Source organism: Dermacentor silvarum, chromosome 1 (genome assembly GCF_013339745.2).
Source record: "Dermacentor silvarum isolate Dsil-2018 chromosome 1, BIME_Dsil_1.4, whole genome shotgun sequence".
Classification (NCBI taxonomy): domain Eukaryota; kingdom Metazoa; phylum Arthropoda; class Arachnida; order Ixodida; family Ixodidae; genus Dermacentor; species Dermacentor silvarum.
The window spans coordinates 346,707,284-346,731,690 of NC_051154.1; the positions used below are offsets into that span (position 1 = coordinate 346,707,284).

The 24,407-nt window shown below is 47.1% G+C and overlaps 1 protein-coding gene across 3 annotated transcripts in view; it reads right to left on the reverse strand.

Annotated features, from left to right (window-relative positions):
• Positions 1 to 5,387: 5,387 nt before the first annotated feature.
• The window catches only part of LOC119437395 (conserved oligomeric Golgi complex subunit 6), a 93,112-nt gene continuing 74,092 nt past the window's right edge, over positions 5,388 to 24,407 (reverse strand). For 2 of the 3 annotated variants that reach the window (XM_049660499.1, XM_049660497.1), the window contains exons 6-7: positions 11,891 to 12,071; positions 5,388 to 6,798 (exon numbers count right to left, since the gene is read on the reverse strand). In XM_049660499.1, coding sequence (XP_049516456.1) covers positions 6,389 to 6,798; positions 11,891 to 12,071 — 591 coding nt within the window. In that variant the 3' untranslated portion in view covers positions 5,388 to 6,388. The remainder of the gene's footprint in view (positions 6,799 to 11,890; positions 12,072 to 24,407) is intronic. The other variant, XM_049660498.1, reaches the window with a different exon arrangement.

Here is a 24,407-nt window from a genome sequence, read left to right on the forward strand (position 1 = left end):
TATGCGTTTATCACAGTGCGGGATAAAGGTATGGCACGATCAGGTTGTACCAGCCAACCATGTTGAGCCTTCCCATTTAAACTTCTTAGTATTACTAGCTTATTACTAAGCAAAACAAAGCGACACTGTCATGGTAATCATCGGCTTGTGCTCGACGTAAGTCTCAACAAATGGCAGTGACGCTGTCGAAGACATGATAATCTGCTAAAGCAATCAGAAAGCGACTTTCCAAATCTGCGCTAAAAGTGAGGAAAACCTTCGGATTTCCTAGATTATTGCCAGGCCTCACAGCATGTAAAGAGCCCGTCGCTCTCGCACTGCACAGTCCAGGGGGAAGAGGAAGGCGGTGGCAGGCTCCTCCTCTCCTACTGCCCCCCTCACATGTGAAAAGCACCATCATGATGCTTTGAGCAGACATGTGTACAAGTTAGCCCTGGGTGGGCACGCTCTCCATGCACCCATTGAGACACCATATTCTTAGAAATTTTATATATAAAGTAAAAACTTCTCTATTCAATCCTATTTCTTACACGAATTTTTGGCGTCAGCATTTGCGGTCGAGAACACACAAAAAATGACCCAATGAAGTTATGCTTCCTTTTATTGATTAATACGTTCTAGAAAAACACAATTTTTGACACCAACGTTCAGTACAATGGCAAACTGCGATTGTGCGACACATTATCCGGCCACTAAATATCACGTGAACAAGAAAATCTGTGAGGCACCCGCGATCGAGAGAAGTAGGCTACTCCCAGTATTTGCCAGCCCATGTCACATGAAAATGCCAGCACGTACCTTCAGGTACCAGCAAAAATATCCTCGCGGGTTGTCGCACATCTGTCGCTGCCTACCGTATTGGGAAAAGCATCTTCACTTATCTGTTTCACAGCATGTGTGGCATAGTGCTGTTGAAAGCGTACTGCCCGCTTTTAATAGCTAGGCAACTAGGGTGCCTCAATACGCACCTCCTCCCCCGCTCTGTATGGAGCGGCGGGCAAAGAGGATATCGAGGAACTCTATAGGTGATAACCCAAATGTGCCACCATTCCCTGCTGCAGGCGGCATGAAGTGAGCGTCAGGTTTTGCTCTAGTGGCATCGTATTGTGCCATCACCGACTAGCTCAATTTCGTTTCGGTTTCCCGTCGCTGTTATCAAAAACTGCGCAATAGACAAGCAACAAAGTGCGCCTTGGGCCACTAGGTCCTCACCAGTTTGACGCGCGTCGATGTCTTGTGCCGCAATGATTCTCACTGAGTGGGCACGTCAAAATATTCCCGCCAAAATGCCACGCCCATGTGCTACAACACGCGTTATAAAAAACTTTTCAAGCCTGAAAGAAGCCCGCGAAAAGTGCCGCGCGACTAGTCACGCTACACTTTTTCCCGTTTCGGGGGCTTTCTTTCAGGCTCGGGAAAAGTTTTATGTAGCACGTATAGAGCAGCAGAAAGATGGAAATTTTTGTTGATGGCCTACAATTTCCGGACTGACTATTTTGCTCTGATTATAATATTTGAGAAGTTAATTATTTATTATAAATAACTCTGTAATTAGGCAAAATACGAGAAATAGTCTGACTTGCTTCAAGTGATGACAAACAACATTACCTTGGTTCTAGATGTCAAGCTACATGGCAATCGCAAATTTTAAAATTTTGCCATAAGTCACGTGGGACACCCTTAATATATTAGGCCCCTTTAGCTTGAAAATCGTAAATATACTGCACTATATATGAACGGCACGCTGCAGACCCATTAGCCCAACAACTGCCTTACCCTGTTAGCATGTGCACTGTCGCGTTAAAGTGCGCGATGTGCGTCCATACAGGCCAGCCTAATCCCTCTCTCCCATTTCCTTGATTACTGTATAATGTTACCGATGTTAATTTAATTGCTTTAAGAGGTCTAACACAACATTCAAAGGGGCCATAGGCCAAGGAGTACAGTACTTCGGCTAGTTGGTGAAACACAGCTATAGTGGAACAAGGGTGCAAATTAACACATGCACAGATGAAGCATAGATGGGATGAGTGCTCATCCTGTCTGTGCTTTATCTGTGCATGTGTATTGATTTGTGCCCCTCTTCTAGTAGCCATAGGCCTGTTCTGCTGTCTAGGTGGTGCTGTGAAAAATGCTGATCAACAGCACCCTCCATGCCGCATTCATTGCTTTCGGCTAGCACAAAGCCTGAGCGCTCACACTGGTAATGATGAAATGCATAGCCTTGGTACCCATTCATCTTGCGCTGCCTTAATGGGAAGAAAATGTTGGCATCAATAGGACAGAGAAATGAAACAACTCTGTGCAAATTTTGCAATATCAATGCTTGATGGTAATTAAACATTTACATGTTTGCTTTCAAGTGAATGCACATGGGAAATTCATTACGTTAAATACTCTGGTGCAATATGATTGCTCTCAAAAGGAGAGCATTTTTGGTACACGGAAGAATTCACTGTGCATGGCACACTATTTTGAAGGATGCCAACTTGGGAAGTGCCTAGAGGTGAATAAAGGTGAAGCTTCAGTCCAGTGCTGGGTCAAGGCACTTGAATGAGGCCCTAACCTTTATCAGTCTCTAGTCCTTACAGGCCGCTAACTCTCACCACTCTCTGGATCCCCTTGGATTTCAACTTTGAAGGAAGGAAGGTATTCACGCACTTGACTACATGATTAACTCGTGTTTTTGAATCCATGTCACAGCAGATCAGTGTGATTTAACTACAGTCGAACCCACTTACAATGATCCCAGATATAACGAATTATCAGCTATAATGACCACATTTCACTGCATTTGAAACTGCCTATGGAAACTGCATCCAGATATAATGAACATTTTGAAAAGCGCCGTAATGTTACAACTAACACTTCAAACTCGGTCGCGATAAAAGGAGGGTGCATGCGAATTTCCGAAGCCCAAAAGCATGACCAACTGGGTGCATGGCAGCGCACATATAATTGCCTAGATGAGCGAGCACCGCGGGTGGATTTGAGAATCCTCGAGGAATTTCAGAATCCTTGAAAGCCAGGACTTTCAAGGCACGTCTCCAGAGTGCTTCAGGGCAAGGCTGTACAGTGTACGGTTGTGGCACTCTTTGTGCAGTTCTCCACGCGGAACTGCGTGCACTACGCCTAATTGGACGGTTTGGACCAACTGACGCACAAGTGTTACCTTATCATTGCTGCTGACATTCCCGTGGCCCAAGTCGGCGTGAATGCGGCATGATGCGCCGCTCCCATGCGAAGTTACAAATAGTCGCCGGTTACTATGTCGTTATTGGGAGATCACGGTTCGTGGACACTTTGTTTACATCATTGCTAGTAATGGTTAGCGACGGCTTTCTATCCTTCGAACTTTACTTTTTTTTGGCAGAAGTGACGTAGAAAACGTAACTTTATGGCTCTTGGCGTGAGAGTGGCAGATGCTGCAGCCTAGGCTGCAATGACAATACCTTTGCAAAATGCTGGCATGCCACAGTAGTTTCTCCGCTTTCAGTCCACTAGAATGCTTCGCTGTTGTATGCAGAATCCACTTGTGCCCCTCTGACTTAAAATACATCACAAGCTCTCAAACAAATAATGGTGGTGGCTGCACTCAAAGTATTGAAATGGCAGGTGATTGGAACTGGCCGGGAGGCATCTTGAAAGAACAACACCACCGCATTTTGTTCTTTACATCATACTTTTAAAGGAAATTTGTAGCTAGATAAGACAGTGCTGGGAACAAATATGACGATATTGAAAATTCAATTTTGCACCAAAGTGATGCTGAATTGTAACTGCTGATTCCAGCTTCAGTGCCATTCATTTTTAAGAGTTATGAAGGGAGAGTTCACGTAGAACAAACTACTGATACAACGACCACTTTTCACAGAACTATCAAGTTCATTATGAACGCGTTTCACTGCATGAGGAGGAGGCAAGAATGCTTTCCTCCAGAAGCATGAGACAGAAATGTCACGTGCTGTCCAATTGAGTGGGCTTGGAGTCTTTCATCATATTCCAACTAGGCCATCTTCAACTGAAACAGTGAAGAAATGGGATGAAAGATAAATTATGGCACTTAGAACAGAATTAAACAAGATACATGGCACCACTGAATCCCTGTACAGCACAGTTAAACACGAAATCAGAAAGATGACAAAACTGAAAGGTGAAGTCCAACTGAAATATGCAAAAAGATTGCAATATGTGCAGGAAAAAGGTCACAGTTTCGCCCGAAGGGCGAAGCAATGAATGCGATAGCAACACAGCAATGTCATACGAAGTAAGGTGAGCGGCTTTGGTAGCAATATGAATTGTAGTAAACATGAGCTGATTAAGTAAGCAGGTGTGTGCTGCGGCGTAAGTAGACCGACATGAAGAGAGACTCGACGACCACGAGAAGGCGCGTGTGAAACGGTGGTGTTGATGAGAAGCGCTTCCCGTGGGCAGCGCGTGCGAAGGGACACACCTTTAGCGCTGCACTGCCGATCCGGGCAGCATTGCGTGTGTAGCGTGCGTTGGAAAATGTGGCCCGACTATTACGAACTGAATGAACAAGCGTGGTGTGAGCGCGCACAAACACGAAGAGATCACACTGAATGACAGCAGACAACGACTGTCAAAACGCTGGCAGCAAGCATACGCCGCAGCGGGCGAAGGTATGTGCAGTCTATCGCTTCAACGGAAACTGAGCGGCGAATGCTGTGTGGAGATAAGAGACGGTGCGAGCGAGCGACGAGCGCGGTTGTTGGCAGAGAAGTGCGCCCCCCCCCACCCCCCAACTCCCTCCGGCGCTGGCTTACCGCTTCCTTGCTTGCGCGTGGGAGAGATAAGAGACTGTGCGGACGAGCGACGAGCGCGGTTGTTGGCAGAGAAGTGCCCCCCCCCTGCTCCCTCCGGCGCTGGCTTTCCGCTTCCTTGCTTGCGCGTGGGAGATTGAGTGCGTTCGCTCTCCGTGATAGCGCGCGTCCCCGCACGCTTCCTCTCGGGCATACGGCGCGCGGCGAAGATTTTATCTATAGGGAACCTCACGGCGACGGCGACGGCAGAAATCCGGTTCAAGTGTCCATATAATTGCTATCGCAATAAAAAAATGAGAACACACAATGTACCATATGACATTATCTCTCCATATTCCATCTTTTAAAGCACCTGCATTCTTACTGTAACACTGCAGGATGCTCCTTAGTTCATGGAACAAGCAACAGCCGTCGTGACACCTGATGCCTGCACCGTGTGACGCGCCGAAAGAGAGGCCATGGGGCACCAAACAGTGGAGCTTGTACCTTACTCTTGATGACTTTCTTTTGTACAGTGAACAAAATGGTGCAATACATTTTTGGTCTTTGTGTATAACTCTCATGGAATAATCTACAACATTCATGAGAAACAAAACAAAGCCATTGCAGAGATATGATTTTTAGCTGCTCACTTCCATACACTCAGTGTATAACATTAGGAAGAGACAGCATTAAGGGTCCTCAACAGCAGTGCACCTGGTAGCCTCTGTACACTGCGATATCACACACTGCACAAAAAAACTTCCGAGGCTGTCTGTGCACCTTGTAATGTCAAGCTGTGTTCGCATGTGCTTACAAGTACACAATTTGCTATGAGGAGTGCTTGAATTCTGTAGCAATAACAAAACTTTTAACAAAATAAGTTTGCCGAAATTTATTTCAACTTTCACGAACCCACCACTGGAAACCCTAACATTATTAGCGTCATTCCAACTTTAGTTTCTCTGCTGTATCTACTGCGACTTTTAAAATTATGATCCCTTCATCGGTGGCATGCTTGTGCTACTGGTAGCAGCATCCTAAGCAGTCAGTGGCACGCTGTGGGCACGGGTTTTGTCAGATGCCAGGAGGTGTCCAGGGTGCTCCACGTTTTGCAATGACCAGTGCTCCTTCAGTGTAGTGCACATTGCAAGTCCCTAGTTCCAAGCATGGTTTGCTGGTTGGATGTGTCTGGTCACACACTATGCAGGTGCTGCTACTAGCTAGTGCAGCACACTTGTCATCAGAGTAAAACTGAGCGCACTACAAGACACCAACCCTACCACGGGGCCATGGGAAGAATAATGGACATAAACTTAATACTGACACCTATCAAAGTGAAGCTTGGCATAATTTACTTCACAGTGCGGAAAGGATAGGACGAAGGCAGAGGGGATGACAATCAGCACTGTTCTTTGTCCCCTCTGCTTTGGCCCTGTCCTTTCCACTCTGTACAGTTAATTATTACGGATACCAACAAGCCCACGTGCCAACTTTTGTGAAGTGTAGCCCAATCCACAAGCCACAAAGCAACTGACTGACCTGGTGGGATCAAAACCAACAGAGAGCTATTCCTCAGTCACAAGAACCATTGTCAATCATGACACAAGGAGAGGCGGCAGTAACTACGTGGATGACGAAGCCTCCTGGCCTCCTCCGCCATCTTGTTCCTCTTCCTGCTGGGTGAGGGGCGGCAGCAGCAGTGCCTCCCGTAGGGTGTCTGGTGCCAGGGACAGCCTCTCGGCCAGGTCCCTATCTGAAGCAGCGTAGACCCGCATGTGCAGCTGGGCGTAGCGGTGCCACAGCTTGTCCAGGGCAGCACGGCGCACTGTCTGCTGCCGCTGGCGCCCCACCAGCAGCGCCAGCGGCGGCAGCGTGCCCCAGGTCTCTGGCTGCTCGCACAGCTCGGCCAGGCCCTGGCTCAGCGCTTGCAGCGACAGTGGCTCTGGCAGCGGCACAATGCTGCCACTGCGAGATGGGTCCTCGGCCAAGGCACTGCCCAGCCGACTCACAAAGTGCTCCAGTTGTTCCTCAACTGCGGGGCCATGCATGGGAGGGAGAGAAAGTCTTTTGGCACCGTGCATGTGGTGTCAGGGACGTGTGGTTGCACTCGATGACGCATAAGAGGGTACAGCAATCAATCAGCAGTGGCCGAACGAGGGACGTTGCCGGAATTCAAGTTACAACAAGGGACTTGTTTTGTCCCTGTGACAAAGCATTGGCTTCAGCCACATCCCTAGCTTGACAACTGTTGATCATTTCAAGCCTCTATCTTGCTGTGACCATCTGTCCTGTTAACCCTTTAAGGAGCTGTGTACACAATTGCGTACAACAAGATTAGTGCATCAACAGCAAAAGCACTGATGAAAGTAATGGTATTTAAAATGCGTTGCATACATCTTCAAACACTTCTGATTGGAATTGTGCTGCAAGTTTAAATAACGTGTGCAAAATGTTTTAGTAAAATGAGTGGGAAGGTGGACGACTGGGTGTCCTTGCTTGATGTATGTCGTTGTATGTACAGGGTTCGTACAGTTTTCCAAGGCAAAAATTCAAGGATATTCCAGGACTTTCCAGGACCTGTCACCGGTTTTTCAAGGACTCACAGCGGCATCCAAAGTAGGATTTCTTTACTCTTAACATTTCCAAAAATGCTGTTTTATTGCACTTACAATAAATAAATGTATATCACAATTATAATAAAAATGTCTAGCCTTGATAACTTCTCAAGATCACAACACAACATGAATGCTTACAACAGCGGCTGAGATTTCTCCAGTATAAGCTGGGTAATGTTAACAAAAAATATTCAAAACATTTAGCCTATGGTTATTGCACTAAAATAAAAAGAAATAAATGTATATCCCAATGATGTTAATAATGTCTAGCCCTGATCATTTTGAAAGTTCACAACAATACCAAAAAAAAGTTCACAAAACAATGTTTCCAACAGCTACTCTGACTTCCCCAGTATTAACTGGGCAAGTTTACCGAACATTCCCAAACCATTCTTGCTACACATCCATTATATTATACAAAATAGATGAATACTGCAATTTTGTAAAACATGTTTTGTCCCTTGATCATTTCTCAAGTCCGCAATATTAAAACTTAACGCAATGAACACTCACAACAGCTGCTCAGGCTTCTGCAGTATTAGCTGAGTTGGTTTATCAACCATTTCCAAAACATTCTGCATAATGTTATTGCACTTATACTATATTATCATAAATAATATTATAACAAACCTCGACCCAAAGGCACCGTGCACCAGTGGTAAAGTTGCTCCACTATAGCTCTCTTTAGCTTCACTAGCTTCACCTCGCGCGCAAGAGTGAAAGTGGGACAAGGCAGACCGAAGGGCGTGGTGTGAAACGTACAGTAGGGTGAGGAAAGCAGCGTAAACACTGCCAGCCGAGCCAGCACCGAAGCGTGGCATGGGTCTCTCGCTCCGTTCGCGGTCTGACGCAGTAAAGCCTTTTATTTTTTCCACGCAGTTCTGCAAAACGGAACCATGTGTGCTCGCGCCGGCGTATTGTTTTTGAAATAGGGAGTTTGTCAGACCAACGCCGATCTACCAGAGAAAGGAGGTCGCAATGCCGATATCAAAGTGCATTGCTCATGAAATTCAAGGATTTTCAAGGAAGGAAAAAAATTCCAGGACTTTCAAGGGCCTTGAAAACGCACTTTTCAATTTCAAAGGTTTTCAAGGATTTCAAGGACCTGTACGCACCCTGATGTGGAAGGTTCACTTCTTTCATTGTTTTTCCCAATGTGTTGCACCAGACATGATTATTAAGTGGCTGGATAGGTGCATTTCAAGCTCACTAGACATGAAATACACCTGAACCTCGTTATAACGAGACAGGATATAACGAAATAATCGATATAACTAGGGATGGGTGAATAGTGAATTTGAGGTTCGAAGCGAATTCGAAGCGAATAGTGATTTGGTGGAATAATTTCGAATCGAATAGTTCGAACAGTATATATCATTTATTACAGTAAAACCTAGTTAATTCGAATTTCACGGGACCGAAAAAAAAATGTCAGAATTATCCAAATGCCGAATTATCAGGGTATCCAGAAAACAAGCAAATGCTTACTAGTACGACAGCACGATTTTGTTAGTGTAATGAATAAGCAAATCCTTTTGCTATTTATAATTTTGCACAAAAGCAGTGCGGAAGCTGCAATTCTCGTCATCTCGTGACTGATTGGCTCTCGCAGCGGCGATCGAGGCCTCGCGACTTCCTTCACAGCACGGCCGCGGCACGCGCTATCATTTGCGACACGCTTTGCACTACCGTGCGCACATCCCGATGATTTTTTCGCCAGTAAGTTGACCGCCAACAGATCGCACGTCAATCGCGATGTAGCTGGTGCTCTTCATCCTTGACAGCTTTGCACCAAGTCAAACCTAAACAACGGTTTGTCGCAACCGCGGCCGCTATCGACGCGATTATGAACGGCGACTTTGCGATGCTTAAGGCACGTGGCCGACGCAGGCACAGAGTCAGAACGAAACTACCGTTCGCTGCAACAACTGCAGACGAAATCGCAGTCGCCATCTATGCGATCATGGATGGCCACTAGGCAGATTTCTAGGCATGCGGCCGACGTGTGTACTGAGTCAAAACGAAACTACTTTTTGCCGCAACCGCTGCAGAAGAAATCGTGGCACCTATCGAAACGATCATGGATGGAGACCATGAAATCCCGCGGCCAACGTGTTCTTATGCGTGGCAGGTAAACACAATGAAGGCACAAATAGGCATGAAGCATTTCGTTGTTGCTATCATTCACGAACGATTTTCGCTGATGACTATAGCGATGCGGACTCCGCCGCTTTGTTTCAGTTGTACGCTAGCGCCGTTTCTACCTTTTTTCGTCGCACAATTCCGGTTCTTTAATGCAAAAACGTATAGCCTTCGAGATTTATGGTTGATGTATGGCATCCACGAAGTGAAGCATAGCCTCCGAGATGTGTACCGGCCGTCCGTGGCTTCTGGTTGCCTATTCAGGAGCGCCGAATAATTCGAAAATATAGAATACCTGAATTCGAATCGAAGTGAATAATGAATATAGAATTATTCGATCAAATATTTGACAATATCGAATATTCACCCATCCCTAGATGTAACGAAAAGTAAATCTAATTCCCCTTGAAATCCCTATAGAGATTTTTGTATTTAAAACCTCGTTCTAACGAAGTAAAATTGTTCTGCAAATGGATATAACAAACTATATTTGTCTCCAAAACCAAAAGTACCGACTGTTGTGCACCGAGCATATTGCTTTCCGCTGGTCTCCGCACTCGCTCCCCCCCCCCCCGGCATGGCAGTTCAAAATCCCCGCGTAGAATACACCGTCAAGCAACACTGGCCTTTCTCACCGCTGCACGAAGCCACGCGCATGGTTGCTGCACACAAGCAGCACTTCTTTTCTTATCGCACTTCTCTCATGCTGCGGCATGTAGCTGGCAAAGCTAGGCCGTAAGGCGCACCCTCCGAGATCTCGTAGGCCACGCCTAGCTGCGCCATGCCACATATCCGTGATGATGCTTGCACGCGGCATTCCAATAAACCAGTGCCTCCACTTCTCTTTCTCTCACTGCAGAGAGCCACACTTGCTGATGTAGCTGGACGTGGCCTCCGACATTGCATGAAATCAGCATGAGCCGGCCAAGCCAAGTTGGCGCGCTCACGCAGCAGACGGAGTTAAATCTGCCACGGGACCACGAGACAGCGGTGGATCAGCTAGTTTCACTTTCACGGACTGAACACAACCGCATATATGGCCGGCCATTGGCTGACAGCATTTCTGGTGCTGTGCCACACTCTGTCAGCCATACACTTTGACGGGTTCACGACATCACGTGAAAGTGAAACTATCTCCGAAAGTCATGGAGGTGGCCAGAGAATATCGCCCCAGCAGTGTAGTCGGTGCACAGTGTTGTGTGCCATGTGCTGCTCGAAGACGATGGACTTCGCATCGCAGTGTGCTAACTGTTCACTTATTCGCCGGTTTCACGACGATATGAGCGAATCAGGTGGAAAGCAGAAGTGAAAGACCATCACATTGGAACATAAGGACACTATCGTAAAGGCTGTTGCATCAGGTGCTAAAATGTTGCACGCTGCACATGCCGGAGAGTCTTTGCTGTTGCTTTATCAGAATTTCATTGCATACGTAGCCGCGTAGCAGTTCGGCAGGTCACGGAGTCGTAGTCTTCTTTGCATGTTTAATGTTGTGCACACCACTGGGTATATACTGCAGTAAAGAGCAACAGTTGATATAACAAAGTAATGAATATAACAAAGTAATTTTGGCTTCCCTTTCTTTCAACTTTGCTATAACAAGGTTCGAGTGTAGTTGATAATCTCATATCTGAAGTGGCCACAGTGAGTTCTTGCATGGATTCAGCATTCTGTAAACTTCACAACGCTCACTAAAGAATAGAAAATTCTTAATCTATTTTGCAGCTGTACACTTTCTATGATTCTGAAGGTATGAGAAATTCAGTGAAAGTAAGATTTTAATCAACAGAAATAATTGGCGTATGAAAGGGTTAAAGTATGGCAAAGCACACAGGAACAGAGAAAGAGGTGCGTGTAGTACAGCACCATGGTACTGCTCCACACATGAATCTCGCATACATTCTCACTGGCTGTGTGAAGATTCTGTGCCCAAGTGCGCAGAGAATACTAACAAGGCCGGTGCCGAGCTGCAACTTCCCGAGGCGAGAATATCAAGCCAACTTTTATGATTAAGACATGGAGAATGCAAACAGACAATATGATGTTTGTGTTTATACAGTTGAGTATGCTTAATTCAAACTCCACCAGAATCCATAATTTGTTTGAATAGAGCAGTGTTCAAAACTAGTGGGAATCATATGTTGATGCAGAACTAAGGTGCACTACGTGAGTGAGCACATAGCAAGCACACTGAACAAATTTCGATGTGCTTGAAATCAAGCCATTGAAACTTGGCCTGATCAAGCCATTGGGCCTCAATTGCGCACTAGTTGAGGCCCCTTGTGGCAAGCTTTTTGACCGGCTAGAAGAGATGAATTTGTTAGGTTTTTACAATGCTTCAGGTAAAATTATAAAATGCTCACGTACTGAGGCAGTCGATGTGGGGCTTCTGGCGTGCCTCAAGCTCTTCCAGCCATGGTTCCGTCATTTCGAGCACAGCCAGCCCAGCCTGAGCAAGTTGCAGACAATTGAGGAGGTGAACTGATCTGTCAGCAGGGGCAAGCCTGCTCGACAGCTGTTCACACGCCGCCAATGCCGGCTCCAGAACCTGGAAGTTGCACCACTCCTTAGGAAAATATTTCCAGCTGGAGCTTCAACAACGCACTGCCTGTCATGAAAGTGAATTACTGTGTTCGTGCAGATATAATGCAATTGAAGACATCTGACAACCCAGAAAAAAAATATTCTAATTGTGAACCTAGTGCAACCATTGATGTGGGCACAAAATAGAACATCTTACTACAGTGTGATGATACACAAAAGCAATATACATTGCCTGCCATGAAAGTGAGTTACTGTGTTCCGTGCAGATATAATGCAATTGAAGACATCTGACAACCCAGAAAAAAAAATATTCTAATTGTGAACCTAGTGCAACCATTGCTGTGGGCACAAAATAGAACATCTTACTACAGTGTGATGATACACAAAAGCAATATACATTGCCTGCCATGAAAGTGAGTTACTGTGTTCGTGCAGATATAATGCAATTGAAGACATCTGACAACCCAGAAAAAAAATATTCTAATTGTGAACCTAGTGCAACCATTGCTGTGGGCACAAAATAGAACATCTTACTACAGTGTGATGATACACAAAAGCAATATACATTGCCTGCCATGAAAGTGAGTTACTGTGTTCGTGCAGATATAATGCAATTGAAGACATCTAACAACCCAGAAAAAAAATATTCTAATTGTGAACCTAGTGCAACCATTGCTGTGGGCACAAAATAGAACATCTTACTACAGTGTGATGATACACAAAAGCAATATACATTGCCTGCCATGAAAGTGAGTTACTGTGTTCGTGCAGATATAATGCAATTGAAGACATCTGACAACCCAGAAAAAAAATATTCTAATTGTGAACCTAGTGCAACCATTGCTGTGGGCACAAAATAGAACATCTTACTACAGTGTGATGATACACAAAAGCAATATACATTGCCTGCCATGAAAGTGAGTTACTGTGTTCGTGCAGATATAATGCAATTGAAGACATCTGACAACCGAGAAAAAAAATATTCTAATTGTGAACCTAGTGCAACCATTGCTGTGGGCACAAAATAGAACATCTTACTACAGTGTGATGATACACAAAAGCAATGCGCATCTGTTGAAATGTTGAAGGGCAAAAGGCAAAAAAAGAAACCTGATGTTATATTTGCTGCATGGTTCTGAGCACAACACAAGGTGCCCTCTCAGGTTTTCACAAAATAATTTTAACATTATACTTTAGGTATGTCAACAAGAGTGACACAAAGCAGTGTTCATCAAACACAAATTTGCTGCACAAAGCAACAACAAACTCAGTTATGCTTAGCGAATGCCGTGCATGGCATACATGACATGGTATACATGATGCCATGCATTTACACAGCATTAGATGAAAGTTTTGGGTAGCATGTTGCTTCACAATGTTTAAAAATTATGGGGTTTTACATGTCAAAACCATGATCTGATTATGAGGCACGCTGTAGTGGGGGACTCCGGAGTAATTTGGACCACCTGGGGTTCCTTAACATGCACCTAAATCCAAGTACACGGGTGTTTTCACATTTTGCCCCCATCTAAATGCAACCACTGTGGCCGGAATTCGATCCCACAACCTCGTGCTTAGCAGCCAACACCATAGCCACTAAGCAACCACCGCCGGTCCTTCACAATGTTAGGCTTGTTGTGAAAGCGACGTGTACGAAACACACAACATGACACTGACTCAAGTTCAGAAACTTGTTTGCCCATCAACTTGTTTTGGCCTGGGCATGTTTCCAAAAGGATCGATAGTTGGGCTGAGTTAGTATGGTAAGTTATTTGTTGCAGCGCGCAAAGATGCAAATGTAGACAGATTGTGATGTTTTGTGTTGCAATCACTTATATATATGTAGGGTTGTTCGTCTTTGGGAAAAACCCAATTTCACCCGATTTTTACACCCCGAACATGTTTCAGGGGAATTGGGTTAAACCTGATTTGTCCCTGAATCCCAAAGCACATACTAACTTATTTTTATTAATTTTTTTTTTACATTTTAATGCTGCATTAAATTTGCAGTGCACATGCGCTTGCTACCCTGCCTTGGGACAACGAAGTTAGATCTTGTTGGCTTAAGTGAATTCCAGTGACCTATAGTTCATCTGATTAGAAGCCGGGTGTTCTACCTCTGCTCCACGCCACCAATTGCAAATGCAAATGACTGAGGACCTTCACCGAGAAAGTGTAAGAGTGGGGTTGAAGATTAATATGCAGAAGACAAAGATAATGTTCCATAGCCTGGCAAGGGAACAAGAATTCAGGATCGCCAGTCAGCCTCTATAGCCTGTAAAGGAGTACCTTTATCTAGGTCAATTACTTACAGGGGACCCTGATCATGAGAAAGAAATTTACAGAAGAATAAAATTGGGCTGGAGTGCATACGGCAGGCATTCCTGACTGGGAGCTTAGCACTGTCGTTGAAAAGAAAAGTGTACAATCATTGCATTCTACCGGTGCTAACATATGGGGCAGAAACTTGGAGGTTAACAAAGAAGCTCGAGAACAAGTTAATGACTGCACAAAGAGCGATGGAACGAAAAATGTTGGGCCTAACGTTAAGAGACAGGAAGAGAGCGGTGTGGATCAGAGAGCAAATCGGGGATAGCCGATATTCTAGTTGACATTAAGCGGAAGAAATGGAGCTGGACAGGCCATGTAATGCGTAGGATGGATAACCAGTGGACCATTAGAGTTACAGAATGGATAACAAGAGAAGGGAAGCGCAGTCGAGGACGGCAGAAAACTAGGTGGGGTGATAAAGTTAGGCAATTTGTAGGCACAAGTTGGAATCCGCTAGCACAAGACAAGGGTAATTGGAGATCACAGGGAGAGGCCTTCATCCTGCAGTGGACATAAATAGGCTGATGATGATGATAGTTCCTCTCACAAGATGCGTGCAGCACTGTGGACGCTACAAGGCTCACAACCCAACGATTGTCAACAGTGTCAGGCATTGACGTTATTGTGCCTAGCTAATGGAAGCTGTGATGTCGAGAAAACTTTAGAGATATGTTGTGGAGTCTGATACGTGCTCTTGGCACAAAGGAAAGACAACACAGTAGTGTAAACAATCAAAAGGGCATTTATAGCACCTTTCATACACTAATGCATGCTAGCCGAATTACTACCCATAGAACATTCACATGGGCGTGCAACAAATCAAGGAAGTCCGACTAACCGCGACCGGATAGCGAGTGAATATGTTCGCCCCATGCTATGACACCATCGCCAAGTCGTTCACATGTACGGTCACATGAACGGTGGAGAGTTCGAACGATTCGTATTCGTCCATACCGGTGTCCTTCTCCTAAGCCTTCTCAGGATGGTCCGGGCCGGCGCACGCGCGAACAGTCCGTGCGTGTTGCTCGCCGACCCCCAAGCCAAGAGGAAGCGCCTTTTTCCTTTTGCACCCAAGTAACCCTCGCTGTTAGTTGGCGTTAGCAGCGCAACACTAGCGCCATCTCTCGTAATACTCTGCGGCCGTAACGCCACGCGGCAAAGCCGGATTACAGGAGATGGGAGCCATGCGGGGAAAACATCAGGGGATGTGCGAGAGTCGCGCATCCCCACAACGTTCAAAAATTGGACAGGTCTCGGATGGAAACCGACATGCTGTGCATGCAGATGATAATGTATGTTAACAAGGATGGGTAAAAAAATCAATGACTAGCTTTTCGTGAATAAAATGTTTAATTTCCTAGAACTTATCAATGCTCTTTACTGTCGGAAGGAAGTTGGCGCCCTATCCTGTCTCCCCTTGGTTTTCCTTCTTCTTTCCTTGCGCCACAACTCATTTGTTTAGCTATGCACCAACTCGCCCAACGCACTACCTTACTCTTTACTGTCATTTTGACTTATTAATTTCCAAACAAATGCCGAACTTTGGAGTATCTGCTAGAAAACACTGATGTCCCCCCGATTACCAGCTTGAAACAAAACCGTAATTTTAACGCCTTAGTGTTAAGGAGCTTCGGATACCCTTAAAAAATAAATAAAGAAATAAAAAAAAACTAATGTAACATATTCCTTAGTACCAGTGGCGCACCGACGGGGGGGGATTCGGGGGTTGTAACCCCCCCCCCCCCCCTGAGGCCGACTTAACCCCCTCTTTTGTTTAACCCCTTTTCTTTCCTTACGCATTTGAGCACTGCAACTAAGATGTAAGATGCGCAATCATCTGCACACTCGCAAAAAGCGCATCTTTTTGACAATTTCCCGTGACGAAACTGAAATTAGTGCTGTTTAGATGGTATTGGCAAACTGTCAACCCCCCCCTGGCAGAGATCCTGGGTGCGCTACTGCTTAGTACATTTGTAAATTTAAACCAGGAAAATCGTGAATTTTGGAATGGTTCAACAAGAAACCCGATGACTCCCCGATTATCAGCTTGAAAAATAGCACCCGCTTTTTACCCCCCCGAATTAAAAAAATATAACACCCAAAAACGAACAACCCTATATATATATACAGTCGAACCCACTTATAACGATACCGGTTTTAACAATACAGTGGAATCTCGATGATACGATCACGGCTAATACAAATTTCCGGATGATATGAATTTTCCTGAGGTTCCGGCCGAGCCCCATTACTTTGCAACGTGCTAGAGAACGGTTGTTACGAATAGATTTTCGACCTGCGTCGGTTGATACGAATAAACGCCGCCCCACCGACAGCCGCGAAAGAGAACAGCGTGCAGTCACGCGCGTTTTCCCTTTCTCTTTTGGTGCGGAGGTGCAGACGCGGCGCTGGACAGCGCGGAAGCCGCAACTAGGCGCGAGGAGTTTGAAGCGGTGCGCCTTTGTTGCTTTTCTTTCTGTCTCTTTGCTCGCTGCGGCGGCTGCGCTGCCCCACGCGCGGCCGCCGCAGCAAGCGAAGGTTCGTGCGGTCTATCGCTTCAACGGAAACTGAGCGGTGTAAGCACAGTGCATACAAAGGTCAGAGCGGTGTGGAGATCGCTTTCAAGATACGGTGCGCGCGACAACACCGACAGCCGGCACAGGCGCAAAGTACAAGAACGCATTTGTTGGCAGAGTAGGAGCCACCCCCCCTCCACACTCCCTCTCTCCCGCGCTACCTTCCCGCTTTGCTCCTTTTGCGTGGGGAGATTGCGTCGCCAGTTACTCTTGCGCTCGGTTGCAAGATACGCATTTGGCGCCGCAGCACAGCGTCGCCCCCCCCCCCTCCCTCCCACCCATACCCCCACGGCCTTTCACGCAACGGAAGTCGCATTTCCTCTCCGCTGTGCGTTCGCTGTCCGTGAAGGCGCGCGTCGTCCCCCGCGCGCTTTCACTCGCACATACAGCGCGCGGTGACGACTTTATCGCCCTTGGACTCGTGCTCCACGTCTCATGCTCCTTCTCCCCATCGCCCTCGTTGATCTCGTCTCCCATCGGTGGGCGCACCTCGTGCTCGCTACCACCCTTGTCGGCGAGATTTTGGAAGCCGCAATTTCGTCTCACGCGGCTGCACTGTAAGCGGTATGCGTATACATGGAGTTCTATGGGATGGTAAACGGGAGTCGGAAAAGGCCGCGTTGTAGTTAGTTCTGCACTATAAATGGTTACGTTATAAGTGGTCTATACTGTAAATGCTATTTAAGTACGTGTGCCTGAGTGAGTTCAGCTCTCGACTCTTTAATTTAGCTACTTTTAATTGTGTTTCGATGATACGAATTAGGGCTAATACAAATTTTTTTCGTGACCCCGTGAGATTCGTATCATTGAGATTCCACTGTATATCGGTTATAACAATTGAGAAGCTGCTGCACCGCCAACTTTTGTATGTTTTCTATGGTGAAATACCTCCCTTACTACAATACCCTATGCCGCATTATCAGTGTTATGATGAAGTCTGGCTAATGGGTGTCCGTGCCGAAAGAGGAATGCAATGCGAATCCTTGAAAAGAAAAAAAATAAGAAATTCCGGCCGCTGCACGTCGCCGCGAGCTGTTTTCCAGCCTTCTCTGTATCTCCAGGCCTCACGTGCCTCTCTCCCCCCCTGTCACTCTTACACCCCTCCGATACAAATAGGCTGTGCCCATAGCTCTACGCCGCGCCACTCTCCGAACAAGAATGGACCGCGCCAACTGCGCTGATAGCAGATACCGCTGGGTGCTGCTCTTGCTGCGCATTTCTCACTGACGGATAAAGTCGCTTGTGCTCGTCCTTGTTGGTTGAGTTGAAGTTGTTCCGGGCCACAGGGTTCTCGCAGGAGGCCCTGCAGATGATTCAGTCCCTCCGGGGCATTCGTTTCATGAGGAACATTCGCGAGATTAGGATGTTGGCAAGCTTCGCGTCAGCAAGCAAGGCTGACGGACATGGGTTTTATCGGGCGAGCCAGTGAGAAGTACGTGGCGAGATGCTTGTGGCGATCTCGCCCCAGCGTTTCTTCTCGGATTTCTTAAGATGAGATACTATGGCGGCAACCTTCTCGCATTTTTTAAAAGGCCCCTTTGAGGCCACCAAAGCGATGCCTCGGTGGAGCTCGCATGTCCACTTGACGCACGTGACCCCGCTTTGCAGTTGTTATAGCAGTGCCATTCTTGAACGCCGACAGCAGCGGCTTGTTACACGTGATTGGAGCGCTCAGAAAACAAAGTTAAACGATTCAACTCAATCAGCAGCCGGATGGAGGAAGGTGGTAGGGAGGCGCATTGGCCTCCCCACTATTATAGTTTTCTCACAACAGCTCGGCCATCCTCCTATTTTTGATGCAGCCCGGTTATAACAATTATTGGTTATAACAATGGAATTTTCGTGGCACTTGAATATTGTTATAAGTGGGTTCGACGGTATATACAGTTAAACCTTGTGGGGTCTCACATGTGCTCTTGGGACAAAGGAACGACAATACAGTAGTGCAAACAATCACAAGGGCATTTATTGCACCTTACATACACTAACACACACTAGCCAAATTACAACCAATAGAACCTTCACACGGGCGCGCGACAAATCAAGGATGTCCGACTCACCCGCGACCCGATAGCGAGCGAATATGTTCGCCCCATGCGATGACACCATCGCCTAGTCGTTCACCGTGTACAGTCACGCGAACGGTGGCGCGCTCGAACGATCCGTGTTCGTCCATACCGGTGTCCTGCTCTTAGCCTCGCGCAAGGGTCGCGCGAAGCGGGCCGGCGCACGCGCGAAGCGTCCGTGCATGTTGGTCGCCGATCCCCAGCCAAAGAGAGAGCGCCTCCGACCTTTTTCACCCAAGTGACCCCGCCGTTCGGTGGCGTTAACATCGCGACACTAGCGCCATCTCTCGCAACGCGCCGCAACCACCGCCGGGCTTAGCCACGCAGAGAAGCCGGACTACAGGAGACATGCGGGGGGAAAACAACATCAGGGGGGCGCGTTGAGAGTCGCGCATCCCCACAACCTGGATATAACTAAATTGACAAATTCCCGAAAAACTTTGTTATAAAGAGGATTTCGTTACATGCAGGTTCGGCACGAAAATTCCAAAACGAACGCTTACCGTATGTACTATCACTCAAGATTTACTCCCAATACACTAAAAGTTGCGATGAACAAAAAAGTCCCAGTTCCGCCCGAAAGACGAAGCATTGATTGCGACAGCAAATTAGCAGACAGCTATACGAAGTAAGACAGTACAGTCAAACCTCGTTAATACGTACCCACTTAATGCGTAATTGCAGTTTAAACGTAGTCACAAAGATTACCCACCCAGCCCCCCATTGAACCCCATGTATCGGCTGACCGCTTAAGCCGTAGTCGCTCATTGCCCACCAAACGGTTAGTGCGTATTATTTTTCTTGTTCTACATGCACAGGCACAAAATCGACAATATCTAATGTGCGCAGACGTTCGATTCTCGAAGTTGCGAAGCCCGGACGACAGTTGCCAGCGATAGTGAACTTGTCATTACAACATGACGTATTTCCTGCTCGTACAGCTGTAGCCGATTGCCGCGCACAACAGCATGGTCTTCGAGATAAGTTCCCGGTAACTTGGAGAATCTGCCGGTAGGGGGTGCGAATTCACTGTCGCTATCGGAGTAGTAACCGCGCAAACGCACATTTTATTGTGAAGCACATTTGTGCCGTCACCGTGGACGACGCGTTGAAGTACCATCCAAACACGGCAATATCGTCGCGCGTGCCGTACGCTGTGTATGCGGAGTGAAGCTTGCGGGGGTCAGCCGACTCAATCTTCGCGGCGCGCGAGCGAGAAGGGTGGGCGGGGAAGTGCGCTTCCGCGTTAGGCACGGCGCCGAGCGAGGACGGGAGGCGTTTACTTCGGTGGCAGCCACCGTATCTTGAAAGCGATCTGCGATGTGGAAAAAGTCTAAAAGTCTTCAAAGCTAGCTGCAGACAAGGTCAATATCTTGCATTTCTTTGTCGAAGCACTCATCCTTGGAATGTCACACCAAGTACTGGATGCGTGGACGCATGTCGTTTCGCACAAGCGCGAGGCGTCGGAAACGAAGAGCGAGCGACACGATGGCGTCGTATAGTGTCGCCTAGTGTCAGGTTAGTAAAGTGAAGCGCAGAGACCACGGCCGGACTCGACTCTCCTCGCGTGCGGCGGGTGGAGTCGAGTCCAGCTGTGCAGAGACTTGCACAGTAACCAAAGAGTGGCGCTGCCAGTGCGTTGAAAAAACGAAAAAAAAAAAACAGAAGTTTTCTTTTCCTTCAGCAACATCAACAGGAAAAGGAGAGTGCCGGCTTGGCGGGCTAGGCCAGCTGCAGCAAGCGGCGGGATCAGGTTTGAATAAAGGGAGGGGGAAAGGTTACGCCCGTGGCGACAAGATCGCCGGGCCGAGGGATGCAGGCTCGCCTCGCAGTCGCCGTGAATTCGAGCGTGCCAAGCGCGACGCTGCCGCTTCGCATTACGTCGCGGCGAGAAGGTGCTTCCGGTTGCTGCTCGCGCAAAATGACAAAATTTGGGGCGAAATCTACAGGTTGTCGGCGGGGAAAATTCGTTAGTTCGAGGGGGTCTCCCCCGCTGTCACTTCGTACGTAGAGGTCTCAAATAGATGTGCTTCTATGGAGTAACGGCGGGGAATAGAACTTCGTTATATGGAGGTTCGTTATAAGGAGGTTTAACTGGTACAACCTCGATATAACGAACCTTATAACGAAATTCTCGATATAATGAAGTATTCAACTTTTCATAACCTCTTGTCCATAGAACACTATGTATTTAGAACCTCAATACAGTCTACACTCGTTACAACGGACATGCGTACAACAGACTTTCGGACATAACGGACCATATTTCAACCTTAGTTTGCGCTATCTATTTTAGTAATGCAACGAAGTTCGCATTTAATGGACCACGCTACAATGGACTATCGGCTACGGCGGACGAAATTAGCGGCAGTTTTTAACAAAATTGAGTGTATAAAGCGCACTTTTGCGTATCGACACGGGATGGCAAGAGACTTGCGAGGGTCAGTCGACAATGGTGGCTCAATCTTGCGCGTGTGCGAATGAGGAAGGCGGGGTGGAAGCGCATCGCATCGTCTCTCTCAATCGCGCGAGGCACGAGGGGGGGGGGGGAAGAAGGCGAGAGAGAGTGCATTCACCTCCGGCAGCTGCCGCCGTGCCGCGCGGCCAGAAAATCGTGAAAGGACAAATTGCGCTTAGTGCCGGTAGCTTCGTGTGCGTGGTGCTTTCAACGTTTTTAGCCCGCTGCTGCTGCCGTGCTTCCTGACTGCAGCGTTTTTACAGCGACTTTGCGCGGTCATCGATCGAGAGGTGCTCATGTTTACCTGTGCGCGCATGACACCATGCTTGTTAATTTAGTTAGTAAGCAAATGTTTACAACTTTATACGGCCGATAAAACTACTACAGTCGAATAACCCTACAACGAATGCCGCTACAACGAAATTTCCGCCAGAACGAAGATTTTTCCAATTCCCCGTCAGCTGCCCATAAAAAGTAATAAAAAAAGTCCCTTGATAACGAAGGCGTTTTATTCGTACTATTTCCGCTTCAACGAACTTTTCGAGAACGAAACTGGGACTGAATTGAAATTGGAACTGTCGAGTAGTCAAATTAGAAGGCCCTTCCAAAGCTGTGACGATCTATGTCTGCTTGAACGAGGTTTTCGCGAAGGAAAAAAAATTCAAAGTACCGATTTAAAGTCACTGCAATCCATGCCACGTGTGGTCATCGCGAGCCTGCGCGAGACTGCAGGGGATCACCAATCGTTGCCGTTTTCTGTGGTCTGAAATGGCTACGCCAACGAAGAAGCGTTAATTTCTCTCTTGAGAAGGCATATATGATTGCGGAGGCAGAAAGCGGAAGGAAAAAATCTCACAGTTCGATTATCGATCGCGAGCATCGATTACGATAGCAGATTAGTAGACAGCTTACGAACTAAAGATAGTAGTTTTAGTGGCCGTATAAACTTGTAAACATCCGCTAACTAAATTACCGAGCACGGTGTCACGCGCGCACAGTTAAACATAACCATCTCGCTCGATGACTGCGGAAACTCGGTGCCAACATGCTGGAATGAGAAGGCGTGGTAATAGCAGCGAGCGAATTGACCTCCGTGCCGTCTCTCGCTTTACCGCGGACTAAACGTCGAAAGCACAGCGCACACGACACTACCGGCACTAGTTGCACTTTGCCCACGTCGCAGATCGCTTTGAAGATGAGGCCCGTGCGGGCGCTCTTTTGTGCACATCACAGATTGCTTTCAAGATAGCGCCCGAGCGGCCGCACCGCAGCTGCTGTTGTCAACAAGATGCTAACATCTTGTCGTCTGGGGAAAATGACAATCTGCTAGACACACTGACTCCGGCGACTACTTTGAAAGTAGTGGATCCTTTTCACCTCATCAGAAAAGTTATCAGAACCCACGACTGCGATGGCTCTTTTAACGAACTGTGAGACTCGCGTAACGCCTTTGCTTGCCGTGAAGCGTAAGAAATTCAGGCTGACCGACTTCTGGAAATAAAACTTACGCTTGCTGACATTGTCATAAATATGCAGTGAAATTGTGATAATTCAAACCGCTTCATTGCGACGGTGCATGTGCCGCAAAATGAGTGTTTCGCGATCGGCCGGGCACACACGTTGGATTAGGCGTCGGCCGCAATGTACGAAAATGCTGTAACAGCGGCGCAAAATGCATTCTCTCGTGAAGTTAACACTTTATCGACTGCCTTCGGTACGTCTCAACCTTTGCCCCCACACCATCGCGAAGATTGGTTTCGGTTTTGTTCGCGGCTTTGCCCTTTGGCGTACGTATATACAAACGAATTTCACATCAACGAAGTTCCGCCACAAGGAAATTTTTCGCGTGTCCCGTGAATTTCGTTGTAGCGGGACTTGACTGTATCCTTGCTTCGTATAGCTGTCTACTAATCTGCTGTCGCAATCGATGCTTCGCCTTTCGAGCGAAACTGTGACTTTTTAACAGCGGAGCTGTTGTAGGGCGAAGCTGCACTGTCTGTCTGCTTGCCAATGTCACGCAAGGGGGGGGGGTTCCTAGACCACCGCTAGGGGCGCTGCGTTCAATCAGAGCGTGCGCGCTTTCGCGCCATAGCTTCCGCTCGGCGGCGAAATGGCAGCGGCGGGAAGCTAATCTGGAGCTATGCAAGAGGGAAGCGCAAGCGAAAGGGCAGCGGCGGAAGAGTAATCCGGAGCTACACAAGAAAGAAACGTAAGTCAAGTGTACTTGGAGGAAAGCAAACCCTGATTTGTCCCAGCAAGAGGCAGAACAAAGACGCAAGTGCTGAGAGAACCTTTTGAGAGACAGTGCAAGAGATTTCGTCGACGGGAGTTAGCAGGGAATGTTAAGCAGTAAAAATCAAAACACCCATAATCACACGAACACCACTGGAAAACAACATAGACACAGAAACTCGCATACAATCAGAGAAACCTACAGATAGTCACAAAAAATCACATGAAATCACAGACAAACACAAGAACCCAGCTCCGCTGTTTAAGATTTCACATTGGGTGGAACTGTTTTTTTTTTTTCCTACATCGCAACCAAAGTGTCGGAAGTGAGGCGTTTCGGATATTATAGACTTCGGATAAAATAGACGTTCTTTGCAGGATTATGTGGGTCCATTTTAATGAGAGCAGACTGTATAACGAAGTTTGTATGCGATTTCAATATAACGAAATTTCATTGCGCTGCAAAGGAATGCTGAGACAATAAATGGAAACTTCCATAGATGCACAGGGTCAAATCAATAAATTACAAGCGGCTGCTTGCAAATGCACCTCAAATCGTGCGCCGCGTGACAAAAGTGACCACTGAAGTGGGGCCCCATAAAGTTCCGTATAAAGCCCAAGTGCAATAAGATCCTATCGCGCACTGTACTTTCGGTGTGAGTGAAAGTGTGCAGGGT